The 11,892-nt window shown below is 39.8% G+C and overlaps 1 protein-coding gene across 1 annotated transcript in view; it reads left to right on the top strand.

The window, feature by feature from the left end:
• The window catches only part of LOC103259283 (collagen alpha-4(IV) chain), a 141,276-nt gene that overhangs the window by 23,192 nt on the left and 106,192 nt on the right, over positions 1-11,892 (top strand). Inside the window, exons 5-6 of the mRNA XM_008056966.2 lie at positions 10,787-10,921; positions 11,692-11,736. Of these exons, the coding sequence (XP_008055157.2) occupies positions 10,787-10,921; positions 11,692-11,736 (180 nt within the window). The remainder of the gene's footprint in view (positions 1-10,786; positions 10,922-11,691; positions 11,737-11,892) is intronic.

An 11,892-nucleotide genomic window follows, 5' to 3' on the forward strand; every position in this document is an offset into this window, starting at 1 on the left:
ATTGCATGAAATAAGGTGTGGAGCAAGTAGGCATGTAACTAAGCCTAATAAATTCCTTCCCCTTTCTGTGACACTTTTAATGACCAATGTCATGATCTGAGAGTCCAAAAGTGATTTGGACAATTCTAATTCTATATAATGAACGCTTCTTTCTTACTTGCTTGCTCCTTTATTCATTAGTTTCTTTATACGTCTTTGCACTGATCCAACTTCTGACTAGGAAAGAGCAAGATGTTGTTGTAGAAAAAATGTGGTGGTGCATGTATTTGTGGTTGTCTATTCACAATTATTTCTCCTGGTTCTCAAATTGCTAAAATGGCAGAGAATTTCTTAGATGTTTGTCATTCTCCACAGGGTTTACGTCCCCACGGGCATGCAGACCAGTAGCAGTCAAAAAGGTTGATTTGCAGATTTTGGTTTTAAAAAAGGTATCTATCCTCTTATCTTGTGGTCTCTTTCACGAAGTTATTGCGAAGTAAAAGTAATTTCATCTTAGCCCTGCTCAAGAGATGTTCCCGATTTAGGCAATCACCAAGGGACCAAATCCGAGAGGAAAGTCCTGGCCTCGAAGGTTGGGGAAGCGTGTGATCCTGTGTCTGTTCTGATCTTCTTCATCCTTTATTTGTACAGCTGGCCCAAGAGCCGGCTGCAGCTCTAGGGAGGCGCAAGTAACAGGTCTGATGACACGGTGTCCATCTGGCCTTTGAGTAGAAAGAAAGAGATGATCTATTGGCTTCACATGGCATGCTATGGTTTCCTCGGCTGACAAGCTGACTGTCATTTCTGGATTCAGGGGCTCTGTTTTCTGACTTCACTATCTCCCACTGGAAGTTATAAACCACAGAGGCGGTTGGTCACAGAGGCGGCCGGTCACAGCTGTAATCCCAGCACTTTGGGAAGCAGAGGCAAGAGGATTGCCTAAACTCAGGGGTTCGAGATCAGAAAGGGAACAGGGAAGGAAGACCCAACAACTTGGTGAGACCTTATCTCTATAATAAATGGAAAAATAAGCCAGGCATGGTAGTACTCCAGCCTGGGTGACAGAGTGAGACTCTGACTCAAAAAATAAAAAATAAATGAACCACAGAGGCAATTCCATGCACACAGTAACCAAAATAAAAAAAAAAAAAAAAAAAGGAAATCAGGGGTACTGTGTCTGAAGGTCAGTCATTCCATTGGGCAGTTTTTTCTTTGTGCTAGACTTAATTCAGCATAGCAGCCTGTTTCATAATGTTATTGTTTGTGGATGAATAATGCAGGGTTACAAGTGGGTGAAATATTTCTTTTTGTTTGTTTGTTGAAATAGTCTTTTTATTTATTTTGTTTTATTCTAAAGATGTGGGGTACAAGTGAGGATTAACTACATAGATGGGCTGCATGCAGGTGAAATTTGGGCTTCCAACTGGCTCTCACTCCCCCTGTGTGTTGTCACATGCCTCCCTCCCTCCCCTAACAGTGCCCACAAGCAGCTGAAATATTTCTGTAAAAAAATTGATTTAATGACACAAATTTCTGTGATTATTTAATGATTCTCTAGTTATAAAAATGTCTTTTATGGGGCTGCTATTTATGTGTCTTTTTCCTGAACCTAAATCTATTATAGTCTTAATCAAAAAGTAAAAGTAAGCCTAGCTATTTACTTGTAAGCATAGTTTTTTCTACCCCCTCCCACCTTTAAACATTTTTAAAAAAATACGTGGGATACAATTCAGGGTTAGGTATATACAAATGTTCATTAAGCAGGTACCCTTGTTGATGAGGTGTGCCCTCCCCTCCCCTGGCAGTTTCCCACTACTGCCAATCCCTTTCTTAAAGTATTACGATAGTTGTTAAAGGTTCGTTTCTGAGGGATAACATGTGATACTCAGTTCTTTGTTTCTGTGATAGATTACTCAGTATTTCAGCCTCTAAGTCATCCAAGTTGCTGCGAAGTTCATAATTTTGTCCTTGTTTATGGCTGCATAATAGTCCATCGTGTATATGTACCACATTTTTTAATCCAGTCCTTTTTTGATGGGCAACACGGTGGGTTTCATGTTTTTGCTATTGTGAATAATGCTGCAATAGACATGTGTATGTAGGTATCTTTTTCACGGAGTGATTCAAGTTCCTCCAGGTATATTCCCAGTAGGGAGATTGCAGGGTCTTATGGAAGGTTGATTTTTAGATCTTTTAGGAGTCGCCACACTGTTTTCCACAGAGGCTGTACTAGTTTATATTCCCACCAACAGTGTAGAAATGTTCCCTTTTCGCCACATCCTCTCCAGCATCTGTTGTTTTTTGAGTTATTGATGATGGCCATCTTGACTAGAGTTAGGTGGTATCTCAATGTGGTTTTAATTTGCATTTCTTTGATGACTAGTGAGGCTGAGCATTTTTCATGTATCTGTTGGCTGCTTGTATGTCTTCTTTTAAGAAGTGTCTATTCATATTTTTTGCCCACTTTGTAATGGGGCTGGTTTTTTTTTCTTTTCAGCATGTTTGAGTTCCCTGTAGATCCTAGATGTTAGGCCTTTGTTAGATATATAATTGGCAAATATTTTTTCCCAGTCTGTGGGCTGTCTCCACACTCTCTTAATGGTTTCTTTCCCTTTGCAGAAGCTTGTCAGTTTGATGAGGTCCCACTTGTCTATTTTATCTCTTATGGCATGGGCACTTGGGGTTTTGATCAGGAATTGGTTGTCAGTTCCAATTTCCATAAAGGTATCTCCTGCATTTTCTAGGGTTCTTATAGTTTGAGGTTTTACATTTAGGTCTTTAATCCATTTAGAGTTGATTTTTGTGTATGGTGATAGGTAGGGGTCTTGTTTTAATTTTCTGCATGTGGTCAGCCAGTTTTCCCAGCATCATTTACTGAGTAGGTTCTCCTTTCCCCAGTGGTTGGTGGTGGAGGCTTTGTCGAACATGAGTTGGTTGAGAAATTGAGATTTTGTTTCTGGAATCTCTATTCTGTTTCATTGGTCTATATGCCTGTAACTTGTACCAATACTAGGCTGTTTTGATTAATTTATAAAAAAGCTTAAAGTCTGGGAGCATGATGCCTCCCACTTTGTTTTTTTGCTTTTTGTTTTTTGCTGAGGATTGATTTGGCAACTCGTGATCATTTATGTTTCCATATGAATTCCTGGATTGTCATTTTCAGGTGTGAGAGGAATGCTGCAGTCAATTTAATGGATATTGCAATAAATCTGTAGATTGCCATGGGTAGGATGGACATCTTGACAATGTTGATTCTTCCAATCTATGAGCATGGAATATTTTTCCATTTGTTTGTGTTGTCTTTGATTTCTTTGAGCAGTGTTTTGTAGTTTTCATTGTAAAGGTCTTTGACTTCTCTGGTTAATAAGATGTCAAGGTATTTCATTTTTTTGGTGATGATCGTGAATGGTATTGTGTCTTTTATTTGGGGTTCTGTTTGTTTATTGTTGGTGTATAGGAATACAACTGACTTTTGCACATTGATTTTATATCTTAAGACTTTGCCAAAGTCCTTTGTCAGTACAAGGAGATTTTTGACAGATTTTCTTGGGTTTTCGAGGTATAAAATCATGTCATCTGCAAAGAGGAATAACTTAACTTCCTTTTTTCCTATTTGGGTACTCCTGATTTCCTTTTTTTGTCTGATTACTCTAGCTAGGACTTCCAATACTATGTTGAACAGGAGAGTTGAGAGTGGGGATCCTTGTCTTGTTCCAGTTTTCAGGGGAAATGCTTCCAATTTCTGTCTATTTAGCAGTATGTTGGCTGTCACCCCCCTTTTTATATGAAACAATTTAATGAAACTAGAATTATTCTCTACATTGTTGTGGATAAATTATTTACTCAAACTGGGTGAACTACAAATGACTATTTCAAAGATTGGTGCTTAGAAAATTTTCATGAGCCACATTCTGACAGATTTTGTACTGATATTTAAGGTCTAATATATTTCCTTCAAAATTTATCATATAAGCCGGGCTTGGTGGCTCAGCCTGTAATCCCGCGCCTTTGAGAGGTTGAAGTGAGTGAATTGCCTGAGCCTGCAGGTTTGAGACCCGCCTGGGCAGCGAGACCTCATCTCTACAATAAATAAAAAAATCAGCTGGGCGTGGTAGCACATGCCTGTAATTCCAGCAACCTGGAAGGCTGAGGCGGAAGGATCACCGGAGCCCAGCAGGTCAAGGCTGCGGTGGCCGGGAGCAGCCACTGCACTCCAGTCTGGGTGACAGAGTGAGACTCCAGAACTTAAAAAAAAAAAAAAATTATCATATAACAAAATACCTCTTAATATGAAAAGACAGCACTAAATATCACAGAGTCTTCATGGTTGTAAAAAGGAGACATTTAGTGTTTTATGTAAGTTTTTTCCACTTGCAAAGTAGTGATTGTATTTGCTGTTTCATGTGGTTGAAATAAATATATCACCTGTGTATATCTCAACAACAAAAAATACCAGCTTTGCTGCATCCAAGGTCATTCATTGCTCACAGTGTGGACTTGCACACTGCACACTTTGGTGTGGAATCATCACCATTCTGCCTAATTACTGTAAACCAATGTTCTGGGGATGGCAGTTTAGAAACATAAGAAAGCATTTACACATGTCCCTCAGTATTTGAGGGGGATTGCTTCTAGGACCTCTTCAGAGACCATCATCTGGGGATGCTCAAGTCTCTTATATAAAATAGCATAATATTTGCATGTAACCTGCTCACATCCTCCCATAGACTTTAAATCATTTCTAGGTTACTTATAATACCTAATACAATGTTAAGGTTATATAAATTGTTGTTACACTGTATTTTTCATTTGTGTTTTTTTATTATTGTATTTATTTATTTAAGCTTGTATTTATATTTTCAGTCTGGATTGGTTGAATCCTCAGATGCAGACCCTGGGGATACCAAGGGCCAACTGTCTTCCCTTGGAGTAGTGGTGGACTGACCCTATTATTTTATGAAACGTTGGCTGTTCCCTGCTTTTGTTACCATCAAGATCTTGGGCTCCCTCTAGGAGCTCATGGTCCAGTGACTGTGGGCTTGGGAGGGACACACAGGTATGGAGAGGATCCTAGCAGCAATGAGAGTGTTACTCTAGAGGCGTCTTCGCATCTCATTGTCTAAGGCAGCGGCAGGAGAGCAAGGAGATCCTTCCATTGCAGCGGTGAGAGAGGAGTCAGCCAGGGGCAGGAAGGGGAGGCTGTCTTAAGGACAGCATGTGCAAGAGCTTTGAAAGAATGGAGCTTGCTCAGAAATCAGGCGCAAGAAAGTCAGGGCTGTGGCTGTTAGGAGAGAGGAGATAGTGAGGAAGGGGGAGAGTTAGCATTCTTCAATCATGCCTCAACCATTCCTTGACTTTGTTATTTAAGTATTTTATGTGCTATTTTCTCAAATCAGGTGACATTTCTGTTCTAAATGGAGTTTTGTAATTCTTACCACTGTTAAACATTTCCACTCCTTTTTAAAAAAAATCTCCACAAACTTCCATTAGCCCACCGGATTCTATATTGCATGTCTAAAATGAAACACATTAAAGAGATTTATAGGTAGTTAATTGGTTGTCTTCGTCTCGGTTATCCTTTTATATACAAGCGTGCATTTTGTTATGTATCTAAATAATACATTGTTGTAAAGTACTGCATTCACAAAAGATAATTTGGGGAGTTTATGTGCAAATTCCATGTAAGATGAAAAGATAATTTCCAAACTTAATGAAAAAGCAATTATTTCCTGAACTTTATATTTAGAAAAAAGGGAAACTTTTAAACTCACATTAATTAATCTTATTTAGAAGTAAGATTAAGTAACACAGGTTTAAAAATTCATCTGAAAGTCATTATTTATTTTTGCTTTTAGTTTTAGTTTAGCATTTGTGCAATATCTGTTGTAAGCTGATATGTCCTCACAATGCCTCCAAATGGTTTGTGCCCATATAATTATCCTTTATACCCATATTTTATGGTTGTCTTTTCTGTAACATATATTTCTGTATTTTAGTTTACTTTAAAATCCTAAGCTTTTAGCATTTTTATGGATACCCAATAAATAGTAGTTATTTAATAATGAGGAAAAAACATGAATAAAAGGGAAAATACATATAAATACAGTTCTAATTTGTGAAATTTAGGCAGATGTTAAAGTCTGACAACAATGTTTATTAAGTCAATGATTTAATGGTGAAAGAGAAACGATAATTAATCTGTATTCTAAAGGTCACAATTGCTGGTGGCAAGATGCACACAAAATAGAATGTGAAATTGCCTGGCTTGTGTTTTCACTTCTGAGACAGGCTGTTTCTTGTATATGCTTCTAGAAATGTACATTTATAAATATATATTTAGGGAATATGTTTGTCTTTTTGTTTCTCTGCAGGTAGGATCATATGACATAGTATTCTGGGGCTTTTCTCATTTAACAATTATCCATTCATAATAATAATAATATAATTAATTGTGGTTAATATTTATTATGCCAGGCACCATGCTAAACACCTTTATGTGTATTATTCTTTGGATGCTCATAAGCCATTGACAGGTGAAGACGCTAAGAAACAGAGAGGTTAGGAAACATGCCCAGGATCCTGCAAGCTAGTCAGTGTGGACCTGGGCTTTGAGCTCAGAGGGGTTACTGTAGAGCCCAGGTGCTCAGTCAATCTGTTTCCCCCTCTGGAGCACTGCGAGGATCTTCTATGCCAGTCTGCACATACAACAATGTGCCCTCTTCAATGGCTGCTGGCATGTGCCTTCAGTTCCTTCACATCTGTTGTTTCATTCCCATGCTCTAGGGACTTCAGCTGTCAGGGTCTGCATCTCTTTGAGCGCTTTCTTCAAAGTACCAGAAATAAGCTTGGCATCAGGTACTCACTAGCCACCCCCAGGTGTCCTCAACCAGTGACGTAAATACCCCAGCTCCCTTGCCCTGGGCAGGATAACTCTGAGATGTGTATCGTGCACAGACTTCCTGGGTTCCCCTCAGGGTTAAGTTCCAGTGGTCTGAAGTGGCAACTGACTTGAAACTATACCTTTCTTGGCTGCCTTCCCTTCCCCATGGCATTCTCTGTTTCTTATCTGTCCCCCCTTTAGTTAAACGAAATGTTTGTATTGAGTCCTCGTGCACTGTGTTATTTTCCGGGGCACCCCAACTGTGGCAGGCTGTGTGATGCTTCATTGGTGAAGGTACTGGAATTTATTTGCTCAGTATCCAGTTAATAGAGTGCCCCAGAATTTCCAGTCTTTCCTGCTATCACAAGTGGTGAATATTCTTACATTATTGTTAGGGAGCTCCTGCCATGGACCTCTTGCCTCAGGGCTCCTCCCCCCCCCCCCCCCCCCCCCCCCCCCCCCCATCTCCCTCCTGGTGTTTGGACCTGGCCAAGGCCAGAAGCACTATCTAAGGTGACACCCCAAGTGCAGACTAGGACTGGATGAGGCTCAGTTACCATTTCTTCCCGTTGGGGTGCGCTCTGACCCTCTATCCAATGTGGGGTTGACCATGAAGGAACTCTGGCTTTCATGCTATGGGCTGGCCTAAGGCTTCATGGCTGTGCCCTGGTTTCAGGAGGGTGGCAGCTTAGCAGAATCCTGCCATTTGCCCACACAGAGTCTCCTTCATGGGATCACATGATATTGGGTAACCAGAATGGAGATGGAGTGCTGATTTCAGGTGACTCAATTTTTTTATATAGATGGGACTCTTTAAGAAATATTTTGTCCAGAACCTTGCACTTCTAAGGGTCAGCACTGTATTAACTCTAGAAATTTAAGAGTTCTGATCTGAACAGATAGTTCCTAAAGTCCTCCAAGCTTTTCTGCTCACATATCAAGATTTACTTGTTCATCAAATGCAGGCATCCATGTTGTTTTGTGGGGCAAAAAGATATAAAATAATTTTTCGGAAAGAATTTAAGGAAGCATAAAAAAATTAAATCTTCAGAAAGAATTTAAGGAAGCATAAAAAAATTCAGGCAAACATCCTGGCTTCAAATAATACCAAGAGTGTTTTCAAACTGTAAGGAAATACAGCTTGTGCTCTGAATTGTGTTGGCCAAGCTTAGCTCATTCAACAACATAGTGCATGGTGTAATGTGGCCAAATCATCTGGTATTGGTGAAGGTCTTGTATAAACTCCTTATTATAAAGCTTCCTTTTATTTTTTGTAAGGGTATTATCTTAAGATTGCAAAGCAAGTTATTTAAAAATCATATGATAAAATCATAAGATTCTCTTCACTGATGTCAAATAAAGACAGAGAATGAACGTTGAGACTAGGGGAGTTATTTAGAAACTCTGATTCTAAGTACTTTGGCACTTTCAAATAGCCCCTTTGTTCTCATCATTGATTAGCTTATCAAAAGTAGATAAGTGTGAGTGTATAAAACAAATGTATATAAATTGTGAAGATTACATTTGATAAAATTGCTTTTTCAAAGCTCAAACATCACTTTCCTAATCCTACAGGGCCGAAGTAACGGTGTCTGAGGTGGATGGTGGTTAGGCTTGGACGCCAAACCTATAGGCATAGTCACTGCCAGTCCACCTGCCCCTTATTTATTTGAAATAAATTTCTTCTGCCAAAGGCTGTGGTAGTTGATAGAATAAACTGCTGAGCAAACATCTCTGCCCTCGTGGTGTTTATATCTCACTGGGGAGGCAAGTATTACAGTGATGAACAAATACCTCATTTAATGCTATGAAATGCTGAGGTGTTAAGAAGGAAATGTCACGATGGAGACTAATGGAGTGGGTAGGTTGGAGAGCTTCCTTCGCTGGGAGAGTCAAGGAAGCCTCTGAGGAGATGGCACCCGAGCTGAGATCCAAGTTGTCTCAAGTTGGAGAGGAAGAGCAGCCAGAACAAAAGTGTATGCCAAAGCCCTAAGATGGGAGGAACCACGTGGCTGGAAAGTAGGGAGCGTGGGGGGTGAGCACACCAAGTGAATGCAAGCAAATTAGAAGGCCTGGAAGGGAAGGGGTGTGCTGTCTACTCTAAATACAGTAGAAAGACAAGGAAGGGTTTTTAAAGCAGGGCAATGCCATGATCTGATTTTTGTGTTAATGTCACTCTGGTTGCTCTGCAGCGAGAGCTGGGAGGAGGGCACGAGGAAGCTGGGAGACCAGAGCCATTGTCCCACCGATGCTGGCCCAATGGAGACAGGGAGGCAGGCGAACTTCTGATCCATTTTAAAAGGAAAAATAATGAGTAGGTAGTAGTGGATTAAATTGAAACATGACAGAAGAAAGAATATTAAAGTTGACTGCCAGGATTCAGGCTTGAAGGACTGGGTAGATAGGAAAGGTAGGTGAGGGGTCAGAGTTGGGGGTGGGGGGAATCAAGATTCATCATTTTTATCATTTTGAATTTTTTTTCCTTCCTCTCTCCCTCCCACCCTCCCTCCCTCCCTCCCTCCATGTCTCCCTCCATGTCTCCCTCCCCCTTTCTTTCTTTGTTCATGCTTGCTTTTTTTAAAAGCTAGAGGTACCATTGAATCCAAGGAGATATCCAGAAGGCAGCTGGATGTTATCATCTGGAAGTTAGAGTCTTCTGAGCTGAGACATATAAGTGGGATGTTAGAATCCATGACATTTAAAATTACAGTCCTGGAGGGAATCCAGTGTGTAGGGATTGTGGAGAAGGAGAAAGGAGAGAGGAGACTGAGACAGAGAGGACAGAAATATCATTAGGGCCCAGGGGTTATGCCTCATATCCCAAACTTCCTTAGGCTAGAAGAGAACAAGTGATAGATTTGCAGCTGCCTGTGCTAGACAATAGCTGAACATTAACTCAGCAGGTCTGCCCATACAAATGCAACCAAGAGCAGGCAGAGAAGGAAGCAGAGAGAGAGCTCCTCATCTTTGGGCCAGAAATGTTCCACTTTGAGTTCAGAGAGAGAAGTGAGCTCAAGAAGTTTTTTCACTGAAACAAGAGGTGGCCTTTTCATTCGTGGAAAGTTGGATAGCATAAATGTAATGTGACGTGGAAAGCCTGATTCCAAATCATGACTAAGACATTAGGTAAAAGCAGCCACAAAGAATTTTTTTTTTTAATTTGTGGACAGACAGATCATTAGTTATTTGTTTCTGGTTTTGTTTTTTGAGTTGGGTTTCACTCTGATGCCCAGTCTGGAGTGCAGTGGCACAATCATGGATCACCACAGCCTTGACCTCCTGGATGCAGGCGATCCCTCCACCTCAGTCTCCTGAATAGCTGGGACTACAGGCACACTACACCCAACTAATTAAAAAAAAATGTTTTTTTAAGAGAAGAGGTCTCGCTATGTTGCCCAGGTTGGTCTCAAACCTCCTGAGCTCAAGCAATCCTCTCGCTTCGCCTCCCAAAGTTCTGAGATTATAAGCATGAGCCACCATGCCCAGACAAGCTATTTGAAGTAAATAAAAGATCTAACAGTTTCCCTTGCTCTTAACTTATATCACAAACAGAATGGTAATAAGACTTTGATTCTTCACGAAACAACCTCAGATCTATAAATGTCATTAACAGAAAGAAAATGGTAAGATAACTAGAATTAGTTGACTTATGTGTGTCCATATATATGCACACAAACACTGCACATATACATAACGTATGGGTATACATATGCGGTAGTTAAAATTTATCATACACCTTAAATTCAGATTGAAAAAGTCAATATCACTGTTTCTCATTTTTGTATTAAATCAATCATTTGTGTTTCTATTATTAGAGTTTGCTCAAATATAATTTTCCAGTCTTCTGTAGGCCCAAGTGACAATATATCTGTATTAGAAGACACTAGTTAAGAACTCCCCCTCTTTCTTTCCAATCTTCCTGCTCAGGGTCAACCGGGACCACCAGGACCACAAGGTCCAATTGGGCCCCTGGGACCCCGAGGACCCACTGGGATTCCAGGAGAGAAAGGAATGAGAGGAGACAGTGGCCCTCTTGGGGCAGCAGGGTACAAAGGAGATAAGGTAAGCTGCTCTTAAGCGAAGATGCACATGAATGACTCATCAGCATTGCAGCACTGGTTTTTATAGTCACGAGTAGTCTGTACTTATACTTTTTAATAAATTAAGTCTGAACTCCTCTGCCACAATCCATCTCATTCCCAGACCTTTTCCAGAGGTACATGTCCTTTCAGTTTCTTCTATACACATAAATATATGTGTGTACCCAGGGAGGAGATATATTGTTTCATGACCTTTTAAAAAAAGCTGCAAAATATTGTATGTATCACAGTGAGCCTTTCTTTTTTCACTCAATATGTCTTAGAGACTGTTCCTTATCTGTTTATGTAGATTGAGTTTATTCCTTTAAAAATATCATACAATATGCCATAGTGTGGATAAAATAATAGTTTATTATTCCCTGTGGATGCAGATTGAGATTCTAACCCAACTTTGTGTTGTGCAAGCATGCAAAAACAATATATTATACATACCTGTGTTCACATTTAAGGGTTTGTTATTTTAGGATAGACTGAAAAGTTGAATTTTTGACATATAGCATGTTATATGTTTTATTCAAATTGGTACTGACGAGTCACCCTTCTAAATACACAAAAAGTACACAAAATTGATTCTTAAACATTGGCTTTTAAACTCATCAGTGTAAGAATAGGTGACAATGACTGCTAAATGTGTTTAAATATGAGTCTTTATTAATATTTTCAATTTAATTAGCTTGTTAATCTAAGAATTTGACAATTTTTATATATTTATTTTCTTTTCTGGGATTTTAGGGTCCAACTGGTGTTCCTGGATTTCCAGGTTTGGATGGCCTACCTGTAAGTATCCCTAAATTTTCCCTATTTTTCTTAAAGAAGGGAGTAGTTTTCATCAAATTGCTTAAAACCTCATGTTCTCTCTCTCTCTCTCTCTCTCTCTCTCTGTGTGTGTGTGTGTGTGTGTGTGTGTGTGTGTGTGTGTGTGTGAGAGGGGGG

This window comes from Carlito syrichta, unplaced genomic scaffold (genome assembly GCF_000164805.1).
Source record: "Carlito syrichta isolate Samal-C Ts95f unplaced genomic scaffold, Tarsius_syrichta-2.0.1 Scaffold302584, whole genome shotgun sequence".
NCBI classification, from domain to species: domain Eukaryota; kingdom Metazoa; phylum Chordata; class Mammalia; order Primates; family Tarsiidae; genus Carlito; species Carlito syrichta.